Consider the following 15,784-nt stretch of genomic DNA (forward strand, 5'->3'; position numbering starts at 1 on the left):
TGACTTGAATGCTTTCTTGTGAAAGTTTATTACATCCACATCTACCAGCAAAAACTGTTGATTTTTGAGGATTTTGTCCACGTCAGGCTAAGTCACTTTCTCTAAGGGCAGGCGTAGTGGGTTTTCATCTCTCTTTTAGTTGGAATAACATGTCGAAACTCTCCAGCTCAGATGACAACACCTCAGCTAGTCCTTTCTCCAAAAACCCCTGTGTCTGCGTTAGGGACAGGACCCAGAGAGCCGGCGAGGGGACCAAATTCTGGCTTCTGTGTCAGCAAGTTCAGTTGTGATGTAAACAGCAGGTGTATTTCTTTTTAAAGCAGTAACCCACTTGTGTTTCCATATAATTACAGTATTCTTGACAGTAGCCTTCACTTTTCTTGCAGTTGACCACTTTGAAATCTGGTTCTGGTTCTGTATAAAGAGAGATCCGACATTAGCCTCTTAAGACCATCTCAAGACTCGAACAGGGATCATCTGAGTCCAAAGGGACATGGCGGAGGTCACCCATAGGTAGGAAACAGGTTTCTTTTGTATGTGAGCGCTCACAGTTCCCTGTAGTCAGCCTGAGAGTGTACAAATCAGATCCTTGATTCTGGCTTGAAAGCCACCTCTACTCTCCCTGAGAAACAAGCTGCCGGGTCAGAGGCAGTTGGAAAGAGACACGGTAAGAGATGTATCACGATACAAATGTTCCACTTTCAACAATGTAGGATGTTATGCAAGGGGACACGGAAGGGCTCTGCGAGGCTCACTGACGAGTGACACAGCCCTCCCAAGTGCAGACTTCAGTGGGATGGTCCTGTGAGGAGGGTGGGTTTGGGCTGAGCCATCTCTGTAAGGGAGATGAGAGGTAGCCAAGGGCAGATTTTGAAAGTGAAAATGACTTCTAGTTCCGCCTCATTCTGGGGAAGCACCTGGAAGACTGTCTTGTGCCTCTGAGATGTGCCAGTTTACTTGAGGAATGTGAACTTGCTCCCTCACTCTACGTTTCAGGCCCTGCGGTTAGTAAAGATGAATTTTTATCTTAAATTATATATTATGAAGACGATTGGTAGAAAAGGCAAGGGGCAAGTGTTAGGAAGAAAAAGTGGGGCGCCTGGGTGCCTCAGTCGGATAAGCACCTGGCTCTGGTTTTCGGCTCAGGTCGTGATCTCACGGTTTGTGAGTTTGAGCCCTGCATCGGGCTCTGCACTGACAGCGTGGAGCCTGCTTGGGATTCTCTCTCTCCCTCTCTCTCTCTGCCCCTTCCCCCGCTCACACTCGTGAATTTGAGTCCTGGGTCAGGCTCTGTGCTGACAGTTTGGAGCCTGGAGCCTGCCTCAGATTCTGTGTGTGTGTGTGTGTCTCTCTCTCTCTCTCTCTCTCTCTCTCTCTCTCTCTGTCCTTCCCCAGCTCTCTCTCTGTCTGTCTCTCTCTGTCTCTCTCTCTGTCTCTCAAAAAATAAGTAAACATTAAAAAAAAAAAAAAAAAGAAACCAATGGCTCCATTTGGGAGCAAGACCCCCAGCCCTTGCCCTCTGGAGAAGGAGGGGCCTCTCCATGTGCCAGTCACCCTAGGATTTAAGGCTTGTGTCGCTGCATTTTGGTTACCTCCTCTGTGCAGAGTGGTCTGCCTCCCGACCCCCTAGTACCTTGAATCCCAGCTGAAAATCCCATTTTTGTACTTGGTTAAACATGCCGTTATATACGGAAATTTAATAACTTTTGAGAGAGAAAGGGGGTAATCTTAGAAAGAGAGAAAGACAAAAATAGAACAGATGGGGGGCCCTACAGATGTTTATTCACTCGGTAAATTAACTCACTTGCTCATTCCTTCAAGGCTGAATGATGTAGGACATTTTAGTGTGCCATAACAGGGTCAGGGGAGGGGGACATTTTCTGAATCAGCCGGGAAACAAACATGTAACCACATATTTAAATTCAGTATAATCCATCCACAGTCGAGTCTGCACAGAGTGATTTGGGAACATAGAGAACAGCCAAATAAGGTCACAGAGATTATCAGATTTAAATGGATGTTAAATGTAGTGTCGAAATGGGGTCTTGAACTAAAGCTAGATGTGCTCCACAGGGTTGTGCAAGGACACGAAAGAGCAGAGCATTTTCTAGGAGTCACCGCATGGCTTGGGGACCACAGCAGTGTAATGGTGGAAAATGTGGGTTAACCCAGCGTAGTGCCAGACCAGCACAGACTTGTACAGCTGGGTGAGCATTTTAGGGTGTATTCTCTTAGTTGTTTATTTTTCAGGTGTACTTTTGAGACACTGCATTTCTAGACACAGATCGAGGTATAATGTTAATACAGGAAGTAACGAGAGTCCTTCCCCAATTCAGAGGAGAAGCCATTAGGGAGAGAATTTTGTTCATAAAGAGTATTTCTCCAGTAGACTCAAATGCAATAGGAAGTAGAAAAAACAGTAGGAAAGTAAAAATGCTTCAGAAAATTGTATTGCAAAAATACTTATTATGGAGGAAATTCTCTGTCTTCATTGCTTCTTCTCTGAATTGGGGAATGAGATGGCAGTGGTCAGTGATGCCCGGTCACAAGGTTGCACTCTGTGTGTGGCACTGGGATGGAGCAGATGCACATCAGGGCCAGTCTGAACATAGGGAGGCTGCACACTAAGGACGGAAATCACAGGTGGGGAAGGCAAGTAAAAATTCAAGAGTGATGCACACGGAGAAACGTAGGCAGGAAGCGAGTGCAGGGTATCGGGGAGAAAGAAACAGGTATGTCTTAAAGGGAGTGGACTGAGACCTCTTCCTGGACAACAGCCCTGGAAGTCTTGCTTATATTCTTGAAGTTTCCACTCTTGACTGCCATTTGCCAGCCGCACGATCTTAGACACGTTATCTTGGACAAATGTGGACCAATCTCCCCAACGCCCTCATGAGTCAAATGGGAATGACCCTGTGTCATAGATCTACAGTTAGGATAAGTGACACACACCTCATGTTGTTTATATTGTTGTGCAAGCACCATTTTGTCTTTTCACCTTCTCTTGGGAGGAGAACCTGGGAGTGAGTCCCCTGGGAGCCCAGAGCCCTCTCCAAAGGTATTGAAGAGAGGAGAGAACGATGCAGGGAATAATGTCGCAGGATCTGAATTCCTGGCTTCTGTCTGCCAACACCCTCATGTGTTCCCTGCTCTTGCCCACTGAGTGTCCAGCCTCTTGTTCCCTGACTCAGGGTCAGGAAAGAGTTTGGGACTAAGGAAGCATCTTAGAAATGACGGTCTTCTCTAGGTCCTTCCAGATTGCTTTCAGGCCCCTCGTGGGGGTTGAGGACCGACCAGAAAGGCGGCTGAGGGCTCTTTGGCTTTGTCATGGCTGTGTTCCTCAGACCAGTGCCCCATCCTCCGCACACCCCACCCTGGGGCATTCCCTGTGAGCTCACAGGTCACCCCGCCCTCTTCACAGGTATTCAGCAAATGCCTAGATTGAAGGAACTCAAGGCCAAGGGAGAGGGCACGAGGGTGTCTTACTCAATGTCATATCCTCCGGGTCTCAGGTTTGGGTGAAGCTCTCCCCTACCCCCACAGGCACAGACCCCTTCCCATCTCTTCATTCACTGAAAATTTCTGGAGTCACCTACCCTCATAAGGGGGAGTACGCGGTAAGATGTGGCGTTTCTCTTGGTGGTGTAGCAAATGAGACCCGTTTGTTCCTTGTCCAGGAGACTCTTCCCTGGGTTCTCTGGGACCCTCAGTGCCTTGAAGGTCCTCATTTCTGGCTCCAGATAGTCCTGTTTCCGAGTAAATATGCAGCATTTTTAGAACTCTCTTTTTTTTTTTTAATTTTTTTTTTAACGTTTATTTATTTTTGGGACAGAGAGAGACAGAGCATGAACGGGGGAGGGGCAGAGAGAGAGGGAGACACAGAATCGGAAACAGGCTCCAGGCTCTGAGCCATCAGCCCAGAGCCTGACGCGGGGCTCGAACTCACGGACCGCAAGATCGTGACCTGGCTGAAGTCGGATGCTTAACCGACTGCGCCACCCAGGCGCCCCAGAACTCTCTCTCTTTTGAGAGGACCCATGAGGATGAGGTCCTTTACTCTAGGGGGTGGGTAAAATGGAGGGTCGGGGGAGACTGGGAGTCCCTGCTGCTCAATGGGTACAGAGTTTCAGTCCTGTAACATGGCCGCAGTCCAGAGATCTGCTGTGAAGCACCGTGCCTACAGGTAGCAATATGGTATTGTGCACTTCAAAGTTTGTTCAGAGGATAGATCTTTTAAGTGTTCTCATCACAAAAAAACACCACCATAAAGGGACAGAAGAAAACTTTGGGAGGGGTTGCGGGTGGCTCTTACCTTGGCTATAGTGATGGTACTAGGAGTGTTTGCAAATGTCCAAACTCATCAAACTGTTCACGTTAACTATGTGTGGGCTTTGGTATAATAAGTGTACCTCAGTAAAGCTGTAAAGAAAGAGAGTGAGCAAATAGAGAATGGCATGGAATGGGTTGGAAGCAGGGCAAGTGTGTGTGTGTGTGTGTGTGTGTGTGTGTGTGTGTGTGTGTGTGTAGGGGGGAGGGAGAGAGGGAGAGAGAGAGTCTGAGAGATAGACTGAAAGAGAGAAGGAGAGGGAGAGAGAAAGGGAGAGAGAAGGAGAGGGAGAGAGAAAGGGAGAGAGAGAGAGAAGGAGAGGGAGAGAGAAAGGGAGAGAGAGAGAAGGAGAGGGAGAGAGAAAGGGAGAGAGAGAGGAGAGGGAGAGGTGAGTGAGGACTGAAGAGGGCTGGCAGTGGAGGCCACCTGTAAGCCAATGAGCGTCCCCAATGAGTGTGCCCCAATATAGTTGTTGAGTGAGACTCCCTAACAGTTAGGATCATTCATGATGCAGGCTGCCTTCTCTGTAAGGAGCAGGTGAATATTAAAAGGCTGAGGAAGTGTGGTCAGGGTCAGGACCCTGTCTGCTGGGGAGCCAGGGCCATCAGCACATTCAAGGGGTCACTGACAAACCCATCAAGAGACTGCTGCCCGAGAACCCCACCAGGAAATGCACCTGTGGGCTTAGTGTCTCATGCCCCACCTGGACGCCCCACCTGGAGATGACCATTGCAGAGAGACTCAGTCCCCAGGATGAGGTCACATTTCCCATTTACCTAAAAACAGCAGAGCCACAAGGAGGAAGCTGGGGAATACAGAGAGGGATGGCTTCATGTCACCAAGGGGACAGCTGTCTGAGGAGGTCCCGGGGCTGGCAGCAGGGCTCCCTTTATAGCCCTGAGTTGCAGGGCGGGGGCCTGTAGGTGGGAAGAGCTGAAATCCGGAACGGTGTCTCTGGCACCGAGGACAGTCGGTGTGTTATTTTCCCACGGGCAGCGGAACAAACATGGGAGCCATTTTCCTCAGGAAGTGAAAAGTATGCCTGAATGCCCTGGGTGGGTTTGGTGACTAAGAGAGGACGGAACAAAGAGAAGAGGAGCAGAAGGAGGAAAGAGAGAGAACAAACGTCATTAACACAAAAAACCAACTTCCTCAAGTGTCTATTAAAGCGCCGGTGTGCACCGAAATGGTGACATAAATATGGCTGTCGTCCGGCTTCTACCCTGGCTTCTGAGTGTATTTATTTCAGTGTAAAAAAATCAGGCAGGAAAACGTCAGGCATTTCAGGGATGGCCTGATTTTTCACAACTGTCATTTCCTGAAGTTGTGTGGGTCGTTCCAAAGTCATTCCAGATTTCATTTCTGTTCTTTTCTCCCCGCATTCCTTGGCTTCCTCTACTTCTCCTTCATCTCTGTGTCCTCCCCATTTTGATTTTAATTCATCTGACTCTTCATTTTTCCCTCCTCTTTTCATTCTTGACTTTTCCTCAGAAATTATTGATGCCATTGGGTCCAATTCAATTCTGCTTTTAAAAAAAATCTGTGATTGAGTCTGAGTTTTCTCGTCTTGTAATAACTTTTTTAAGTTTATTTATTTTGAGAGAGACAGAGCAAGTAGGGGAGGGGCAGAGAGAGGGAGAGAGAGAGAAGCCCAAGCAAGCTCTGCACTGTTAGCACAGAGCCCGATGCAGGGCTTGAACTCACAAACCGTGAGATCATGACCTGAGCTTAAACCAAGAGTTGGACGCTTAACCAACTGAGCCACCCAGGCGCCCCATTCTTTTTTTTTTATTAAAAATTTTTTTTAAAATGTTTTTATTTATTTTTGAGACAGAGAGAGAGAGCATGAGCAGGGGAGGGGCAGAGAGAGAGGGAGACACAGAATCCTAAGCAGGCTCCAGGCTCTGAGCTGTCAGCACAGAGCCCGACGTGCGGCTCAAACTTATGGACTGTGAGATCATGACCTGAGCTGACGTCGGACACTTAACCGACTGAGCCACCCAGGCATCCCAGGTGCCCCATTCTTGTTTATTTGAGTGGGGCTCTTGACATTCACAGGCTAGGTCATTATTTCCCTAGGGGTTTGCAATATAGTGATATTCTCTTGATGTTATCATTCTTTGTTATCATTCATTTATTAGCTGGGCTAACATTTGGAAGAAAAAGGGAAGTCAAATGTTTTAGGGCTCCCCTTTCCTTACCAGATTTCAGGACAGTGGGTCTGGGGGGGGGGGGCAGATCAGCTCTGTGCCGTGTCTGCAGGATGTGACCCTCCACAGACATCCATGTGGGCCAGTCCCTTGTCGTCACATAATATTTCTTTAGTCTTGCTCCCTGGAGGTCTATGCCTTGAATTAGAGTGTTTGCTAAATGAATTGCACTTAATATTGATTTCTTTCCTGTTTTAATTAATAAAAGACATTACTAACTGCTGAGCAAAACTGATCAGAAGAGAAAACTCATGCTAGCAAGCTCAGCTGATGCAGTTCAGGCCAAAAATATAAAAGAAGTTCACTTAGGGGGCACCTGGGTGGCTAGTCGGTTAAGTGTCCGACTTTGGCTCAGGTCATGATCTCAGGGTTTGTGAGTTTGAGCCCGGCATCAGGCTCTGTGCTGACAGCTCAGAGCCTGGAGCCTGCTTCAGATTCTGTGACTCCTTCTCTCTCTGTCCCTCCCCTGCTCGTGCAGTCTCTCTCTCTCTCTCTCAAAAATAAATAAACATTAAAAAAAAAAAAACTAAAAAAAATAAATAAAAGAAGTTCACTTAGGCTTGTGGCTGATTAGCTGTACTTTTTGGTTTGGCTGTTGAAACACTCACTTAACCCACTTTGCTTTCTCCCTTATCCCAACTATGCAAGGCCATTTTGAGGCTCCCCCACATGCTCTCCACTGAGTGAAGGCACTTAGCAAATTCTTGTGACAGTAAAACCTTGGTTTGCGAGCATAATTTGTTCCACAAACAGGCTTGTCATCCAAAGCACTTGCATATCAAAGCGAATTTCAAGGACCATTGGCTCAGCTGTGATCATGTGACATTGGGCGTCATGTACTACTCGTATTGCAAGACCTCACTCGTTTATCAAGTTAAAATTTATTAGAAATATTTGCTCATCTTGTGGAACACTCAGGAACAAGTTACTCGCAATCCAAGGTTTTAGCGTAATTGGATTAGCTGCAGCCACTGGGAACGGTCCAGCCGTGAGGGGACTCAGGAAGTGAAGGCTCAGAGTTTCGGCTGCTGCAAGGACCCGGCGCCACCGGGTTTCAGTACGTCAGAGGAATGGGTCGGTTGGCATTCCGCGTTTTCAGACAGCAGGGGTAGATGTTGGGGCAAGTTCCGATGAAGAATTCCCCTGTTTTACAGCGCCTCCGGCAGCGGGCGGTCCCATAGCCGCATATCTTGTCTGTGTCAAATTCATTTCTCACTAAATAACAGAATAAATCAGTGCGATTATCATGCCTGAAGACCAGGAGGCGGGACTTTGGCAGTGGTTTCTGGGGGATAGTGACTGAACTGACTTGAGAGAATACCCTGGAACCCTGGTGGAACAGATTTCCCAAGCCACCTCCTCCCTCTGCTCTCCTCGCTGATGGACCCCACCATCTGATTCTCTTCCAGATGAGAAGAGAATTTTAAACATTAAAATTAAACATTAATTGGCTCTTGTCACATCTCTTCTCAAAATCCCTACAATAAAATCCCTGCTATCACTTTTTGGTTGAATCCAAGCAAGCCCTTTACCATGAGCTTCGAGCAGCGCTGGCCTCCATTCAGGGCCCAACGCTCTTCTCCCTGGAATACTCCCCCCTCCTCCCACGAATGACCTCCTGGAATCTCCATGTCACAACGTTGGGGGATCTCTCCCTGTTTTTCCCATGTGCCCAAGCGCCCTGGAAGTTTTTTATTCCTTCACGACATCTTTCCCAAGTTGTAATTACATGATGTTTTCAGTGACTTGGTCTTCCTGATTGAATTCTAAGTTCCCCAGGTGGGAGACGATGTTCATGTTCCATTCACAAATTACGGGCTCGCCCAGTGCCCAACATGTGCTTAAAAACCAACCACCTGTTGAGTGAACGTTGGGACAGAGAGGACGAGCATAAAGCAGAAGCGACATGAGCAGGGGAGAGCAGAACAGACAGAGGAGAGGAGATACCTACCGGGCTCACTGGGCTGAACCCTGGGACTTTGATTGCAGCTGCTACATGTGAAAAACCTGAAAGTCTCCACTCCCATCCTTAAGGTAAGAAAAACTCTGAACAAACTGAAAATCGATGATTTTTCTTGGACCCATCAGAGAACTTAGGTCACAGGGTAAACCACCGCTCCCAAATTTGGAGAGAGTCACAGTGGAGATGGGCTAACCTGGGGCAGAAGCCTCTGGAGCCTTAAAAGGGTAGGAACACTGTGGTCATGTTGACAAATTTCCAGAGGATGAGTGAGGGCAAGCCTGAACCAAACAACTGAGGGCCACAGGGGAAGGGATCCCACTGCTTCCTGGGTTTTAACTCCAGGACGCCCATGAGGTAATCACGGTGAAAAGCCAAGAAGTAATCCCCGGTGGCCCTGGCAAGGAAAAGGGGAAGTAATTATGTGAAATGTGTCCAGAGAGTTTTCTACAACAAGAGCTGACTCTCCCAGGAAAATGATTTTACTAAAGCTTTATCTGGAGGAAGGACACGCCCCCTACACCAGCCCACCCAGCTTCCTCGCTCAAATGAATGGGACACCCTAGGACGTATTTGTGAAGGTCACATTGCAGGGACACCAGCCAGGAACAGACTGGTGTTTCCTTCAGTATGGTGGAGTCCTGATCATGAATATTTATTATATACTCATGGATATCTATTTTATACCAACACTACTTAATTTCTTTTTCCCTAAATTAATTCAATTTTTGTGTTCTTTTGGCACACTGTGTCATTGTTTGTTTGAAGTTCTTCCACATGTTCTGGCACTACAAAGTTGCTCTGGGTTTATCTTGTACGTTCTCTGCTCCAGTCTTAGAAACACCCACTTCTCCAAGGATCCCTGACTCCTTCTGTTGGTGAATGGAATTAAAAACCAGTATTTGAGTGCCAGGTGTGCTCATAGTTGCTGGAATGTTCTTGCTTCCAGGACCTCTAAGCTGACAGAGCAAGGACGTACATATTTGTTTAATAACACACACACACACACACACACACACACACACACACACACACACACACCAATAAATATTTGTATATGTAACCATCTGTATGCAAGCCAGGTCTCCACCTGTCATCCATCCCCAGGTGGGTCATTCTACCTTTTCCCTGCTTATCTATAAACTCCCTCTCCAAACCTGGCTCCCACATCTGCAAGCCCGGTACTTAATTGTTCAGTTCTGGCTATAAGTGCATAGCAAGATCTGAATTGCTAAGCTTGTGTTACCTAACAAATACATCATCGGCTAGAGTGCCATGCTCTTGTGCATTGTACTAGATTATAGACTTCTTTTGTAACTGAGAAGTTACCCAGGCCAGCATTCCCTTCCCCCTGGCCTGCAGGAAAGTTGTTTTATACATTTATGATACAATTAGATAGTTCTGCATTTCACCCTGGGGTAGCCCTGACTTCCAATTAACTCTGTTAATTTGCACAGTGAACTTTAGTTCACCCTTTGGGCTGCATGGTTCTCAGGGTTTAACAAAGGCAGAGAATCATGCAGAAGTTTGATATTCTGCCCTAGCACATTCCCTGTGTTTTACCCCTGGCCAACCCCCTGGCAACCGGGGCAAAAGATCACTTCTTTTCACGATCCCTAGTTTTCCCCTTTCCAGAATGCCACATACATGGAATCATGCCGTCTATAACCTTTTTAGACTGGCTTCTTTCACACAGCAATATGCACTTAAGGTTATTCTGTGTCTTTTGGTGACTTGACAGCTTACCTGTTTTTTATTCCTGAATAATATTCCATTAGTTGGATGAATCACAGTTTGTTCTCAGCCCACCTACTGAGGGACATCTTGGTTGCTCCTGGTTTGGGGTGATTATAAACAAAGGTGCTATAAACATTCCAGGTAGGAGTTTGTTTGGACCTAAGTTTCTAATGTTTGACAAGGTTGCAACAGTAATCCAATGGAGAAAAGACAGCCTTTTGAACAAATGCTGGAGCAACTGAACACCCACAGCAAAAACAGAAATGAGAACAACATTGACCATCTTAACAGCTTTTAGAAAAATTAACTCAAAATGGTTCATGGATTTAAGTGTAACTGTGAAACCATTAAACTTTTAGAAAAGCACATAGGAGAAAATCATCTAAGACTACACAAAAAGATCTGAGACTTGACTCCCAAAGAAACCATGATCCATAGAAAGAAGCTGGACTTCACAAAGTTAAAAAAAAATGCTGCTCAAAAGATCTATTAAGAGGTTAAAAATGCAATGTATTTTGGGGGGAAAATATTTGGAAATTGCATATCCAACACATGACCCATATCAAGAATATATCAAGGACTCTCAGAGCTCAACAGTGAAAACAAGAAAAAATCCAATTAGAAAATAAGTGTGAGCCATCCATTTCGCTGAAGGTACAAAGATGGCAAAAACAAAAAACGAAACAAAACAAAAAAAACAAAACCACAGGATAAGGTGTTAAACATCATGAGATTTTAGAGAAAGTCAAACTAAAATGACATATAAGCTGTTGATGACAAAAACAAAAAAATCGTGGCAACTTTTTGCAGCAGATGCTAGCTAGGGTGTGGATAAGCTAGGTCACGCTTACATTCCTGGTGGGAGTGTAAAAACGGTACAGCTACTCTGGGAAACAGTTTGGCATTCTTTTGTAAAAACTAAACCTGCAACCATATGACTTGGCAAGTGCATGTTGGGACGCTTGTCTCAGAGTAATGACAAGTTGTGTTTGCTCAAACATCTATAAACGTAAAAGTTTACAACACCTTTACTTGTCATAGTACCAAACTGGAAAGAACCCGGCTGTCCTCCAGCAGGTGAAGGGTTCAATGAATCCTGGTACATCCACCCGGTGGACTACGATGCAGGGACAAAAAGGGAAGACCTACTGAGACACGCACCAAACATGGAGAGTCTCCAGACCACTACAGTGAGTGAAAAGTCCCCCAGAAGTTACCTACTGTAGGATTCCATTTATTTTATTTTCAAATTCATTTATCTTGAGGGACACAGAAAGCGCATGCAAGCAGAGGAGGGGAAGACAGAGAAGGAGAGAGAGAATCCCAAATAGGCTCCTCACTGTCAGTGCAGAGCCTGAAGCCGGGCTTGAACTCACAAACCGCGAGATCATGACCTGAGCCGAAACTAAGTCGGTCGCTGAACTGATTGAGCCACCCAAGTACTCCTGTAGGATTCCATTTATATGACGTTCCTGAAGAACAAGTTGTAGAAGTGAAGAGCAGATAAGTAGTACCCGGAATTAAGGTGGAGGCGGACACAGGAGGGAAGAGGATGTGGCCCTGAAAGGGCAACATGGCGGGCGTGGGTGGGGGCAGGGATCTCTGTGGTGATGGACTTGTTTTGTATCCGTGTCAGTATCTGGTGTTCGTAGTGTATTGTCCTCTGGTTGTGCTATTGGGAAAACTGCATTAAACGGTAGAGATGTATCTGTATTGTATTTTACAACTGTGCATGACTTTGTAATTATCTCAAAACAGAAAAATGTCATAAAAAAAGGTTGTTGCTTCAACAGGATTAAGCGCGTTGACCTTGGGGACTCAAGAGGGAAATAAGGCAAGATTTCTGACCCAACAGGGAACCAAGGCTGGATCTTAGGCCTGGGGAACATGACCAGGAATCCTTACTTGAACTGGGTAATATGAAAGCTTAGAGTCAGAAAGTGATTTGGCAAATAATAGAAAGTCATTCGGGGACCTGGATCCAGTAATTGTCTCCAATTAAAGCCATGGAGTCAAGATGATTAACTTATATATGTGTATGACACATGAGAATCCTTAATAAGTAAATTTATCTATCTACTTATCCTTAATATGTTCATTTCTCCACTTACCCATTTATCTATCATCTGTCTCAACAGGTGGTTGGGGCTGACTGCCTGAGGGCAAGTGAGAGGTTTGTTGATGTATAGTCTTTAGCAGTCCCCTTTAAAAAGAAATATCGGGGCGCCTGGGTGGCTCAGTCGGTTGGGTGACCGACTTCAGCTCAGGTCATGATCTCACACTCCGTGAGTTCGAGCCCCGCATCGGGCTCTGTGCTGACAGCTCAGAGCCTGGAGCCTGTTTCAGATTCTGTGTCTCCCTCTCTCTCTGACCCTCCCCCGTTCATACTCTGTCTCTCTATGTCTCAAAAATAAATAAACGTCGAATAAAAAAAATTTTTTTTAAATAAAAAAATAAAAAAAATAAATAAAAAGAAATATCAGATCATTTGGGGAAAGTTCCCTTAGCAAAAAGTTATAGAAAAAGAAGGCAAGTAGGCAGGGACCATCAGGGTTAACTACTCACATTTCCTTTCTAAGTGAAGCACTTGACAAACTGATAAAAAATAGTCATTTATTTTTATTGAGGTGTCTTCTCACTGAAGAGACCAGAGTAAAAAGAAGACAAAATGAGGTCATTTATGTCACTCTGGAATGCCAGAGCCTTCAGATTCAATCATTTGTGTTCTTCCAACATGGCTGGAGGGTCAGGCAGCATTTCAGAGACTTCTGGCAGAGAGCAACAAGTTCTTCATTTTTCTGACAAGAATTCACGCACCTCCCTTGAAGCTTGGAGCATTTCTCATCAAAAAACGCGTTCCTGGCTATGGAAGGCAAGGAGCCACTGGGATTAATTCTCTCACATACATCCAGTTACCAGGTACAGTCTTGTAACTAGTTAGGAAAGATTTCTTTACAAGCTGCCGTGGTCTCATCCTGCCAGTAGATGAGATGGTAGGGAGATATTTTCTCTCTAATTTTTCTGTCTTTTTATTTTAGGGGATTAACGACCAGGAAGAATACGTTTGTCTTGACATTTGGGGTTAGGCTGTGGGGGCTTTGGGAAGCAGAAGCTATTGTTCTTTTATCAGAATCTGTTAGCGGTACGTAATGACCACCTTGTCCTTGTAAACCCCTCCAGGGCAGGTAACTCCCCAACTCGCTGTCCAAGTGTTACACCCTGAGAATTGAGCAGGTCTGAGGCTGGGGACATGGCCCACGATTGGAGTAATAAACAGGGATAAATATATAGAAAGGGAAAAGTTTACTCTTGTGGGTGGAAGGGAAAAGATTGCCTAGAAAGGCTCATCAGATTTCTTTGCCACATTTCATAAAACGTGTTCAAGGGCCAGTAGGGGCATGTGTTGGGAGTGGTTCCCCAGGACTCCTCTTGTCTATTCTGTGCAGAATATAGTGGCTCTGGCCTTAGTACTTTATCAGTAGCCGTCCTAAGAGCAGCCCGCTTCAAGTTAAGGAGAGACAGACATCTTACTGGAATCAACATTTTAGATTACCTAATCCAGGTATATTTAAGGACAGGCATCAGATGTACACAAGTTGAAATTAATGTCGACAAACAAAGGTGACTAATTCACATATATGTAAAACTAAAACCAGGCGGATTGGTATTAGCATGTGTACTAATCATTTCTAGCATCTGCATATAAGTTCATAAGTATCAAAATCCAGTGTTTCAAAGCTCAGTGAACTTTGGCCCCCACTGCAGGGGACAGTACTCTATCCCCCCTCCTAATATTGTAAGGTCATCCCAGGCTGGAGGCACTGGACCTCACTTTTCACAAGGGTCCTTGTATTATATCCAGTTAACAGTGATGGTCCAGAAAGAGAGAGCCTCTGCAAAGAGAGAGCATCTGTGTCTACAAGGATTCGGATGGATCATCACACACACCCATCTAGAGGTTAATGTAACTCTGTGTGTGTGTGTGTGTGCGTGTGTGCAAATGCATATTAATAGGTCAGTTCCATTTGCTTATATAGATAATTTTATATTGCCTTATCTTATATTGTGTTAACTAAATTATATAATAAACCTGACTGATCTGAAAAGGGGGCCTTGGTCAGTTTCCAACGTGTACATCGAGGTCAGTGGAATGAATAGCTCACCGTAGGTCCTGGATCCCGGTGCACTTGGCACAGAATCGAACCACACAGGCTCACTGCAAAACAGACCAGCAACACATATAGCCGGTGTGAGAATTCTGAGCCTCCTAAGGAGACATCTATAGCATCTGGCACAATTTGGGCTCGTTGCAGGCTCTGAAAAGCCCTTTCTCTAGCTCTCTGGAAACTGGGATGAGTCTAGTCTTGGATTTTATTTTGAGGAAGATCTGACTGGAGCCACTAGAGGTTCCTGGGAGCCAGAGAATGTGGCAGGAGTCCTGCTGTGAACTCTCAGGTCCTGGCTTCATTCTGGCTTATCTGTGTGACTTTGAGAAGCCGCCTAGCCCATCTGAGGCTCAGTTTCTGCATCTGAAAAATATCTATAAAGCACACCTTCCAAGCCTGAAGTGTTGGTCTGAAATCACTAAATTCGAAATAGGACAGAGTTTCCTTAAAGGTCCTGGCATTGGAGAACCGCATGCATTTTGTGGTGTGAAGTGTTCGTCACAAGTGCCCAGCTTCATGGTGTTGTGACGAAGGAGCAGCAGTTTGACACGTACGTTGGACCTGCGCCATGGCCGGCGTGAACGCAGTGTCCGAGCTCCGTCCCTTTCCTCGTCCCTTTTTGCCTTTTTCTGGCTCTCTTTCTTACCTGTCTCATATCTATCACGACTATTTTTTACAAGATCCACAGATGCCAACCCTAGCTTTTACATTTTTTCCCCAATTTTTTGTTTTTGTTAGTTAGCATGGAGCTGGGGACCAAAGGGCATCTTTCCTGGCATATCTTTGTTTCCTCAACCCCGTGATACCCCATCTCAGACAATCAGGGAAAATGCAATGGATTCATAGAAGAGACATTAGGGGGGTCACCTCCCATAGTAAATGCTCCCCTGCAGGGCCACCGGGCTGACCACACCAAGGTGCTCACTGAAGCAGACTCTTTCTCTGGGCCACCACCTCTAGAACCTTCCCTGCAAAGACGTTCATTTTACCTGGGGCCAGAAGGAAGAGAACAGCAAAGAGAAAGAGGAATGTCCTCATGTCTCGAAGGGTCTTGAGAGATCAGCACAGCGTCCATGATAAAAGAGCAGCAAACACCCACATTTATACATTTCTCTAGACCAGAGAACATCTTGATCAGCGAGGCATGCCACAAATGAGAACGTTTCCATGCTTTGCCAAGCCGAGCCCACATCTCAGTGGGTGTCACTCAGCCCGCAGCTCACTGCTTTTCTGACACTGGAAAGTTCCTAAGAAGGACAATGGGGAAGAAGGGAAGACAGAGTAGAGGGTGCCTTGATGATCAGGGGCAGATATATGCACCAGTAGGAAGAAAGATCTGGAATCTGGCAGTTTGGATTTCTAATCCTGACTATGCTCCTTAATA

General features: G+C 45.8%; 2 protein-coding genes and 1 long non-coding RNA gene across 3 annotated transcripts; 1 reads left to right on the forward strand and 2 right to left on the reverse strand.

Moving 5' to 3' along the window:
• On the reverse strand, positions 1-5,161 carry LOC101083583 (sperm-associated antigen 11-like). Its single transcript, XM_003984563.3, has 3 exons — positions 5,104-5,161; positions 3,597-3,746; positions 1-414 (listed from the first exon to the last, which is right to left on the reverse strand). Exons 1-3 carry the CDS (start codon positions 5,159-5,161, stop codon positions 281-283), a joined length of 342 nt encoding a protein of 113 aa, XP_003984612.2. The 3' UTR covers positions 1-280.
• A 2,199-nt stretch (positions 5,162-7,360) lies between these two features.
• LOC111560077 lies at positions 7,361-12,024 on the forward strand. Its single transcript, XR_002741578.2, has 2 exons — positions 7,361-8,571; positions 11,276-12,024. It is a non-coding gene; the product is annotated as an uncharacterized LOC111560077 (long non-coding RNA).
• Positions 12,025-12,838: 814 nt separating this feature from the next.
• LOC111560075 (beta-defensin 106A-like) lies at positions 12,839-14,970 on the reverse strand. Its single transcript, XM_045055423.1, is given in 4 exon segments — positions 12,839-12,947; positions 12,949-13,131; positions 14,398-14,450; positions 14,955-14,970. Coding segments are annotated over 4 exon segments (282 nt in total). The 3' UTR covers positions 12,839-12,917.
• Between the last annotated feature and the right edge of the window lie 814 nt (positions 14,971-15,784).

The sequence above is a fragment of the Felis catus genome, chromosome B1 (assembly GCF_018350175.1).
Source record: "Felis catus isolate Fca126 chromosome B1, F.catus_Fca126_mat1.0, whole genome shotgun sequence".
In the NCBI taxonomy this organism is placed as follows: Eukaryota; Metazoa; Chordata; class Mammalia; order Carnivora; family Felidae; genus Felis; species Felis catus.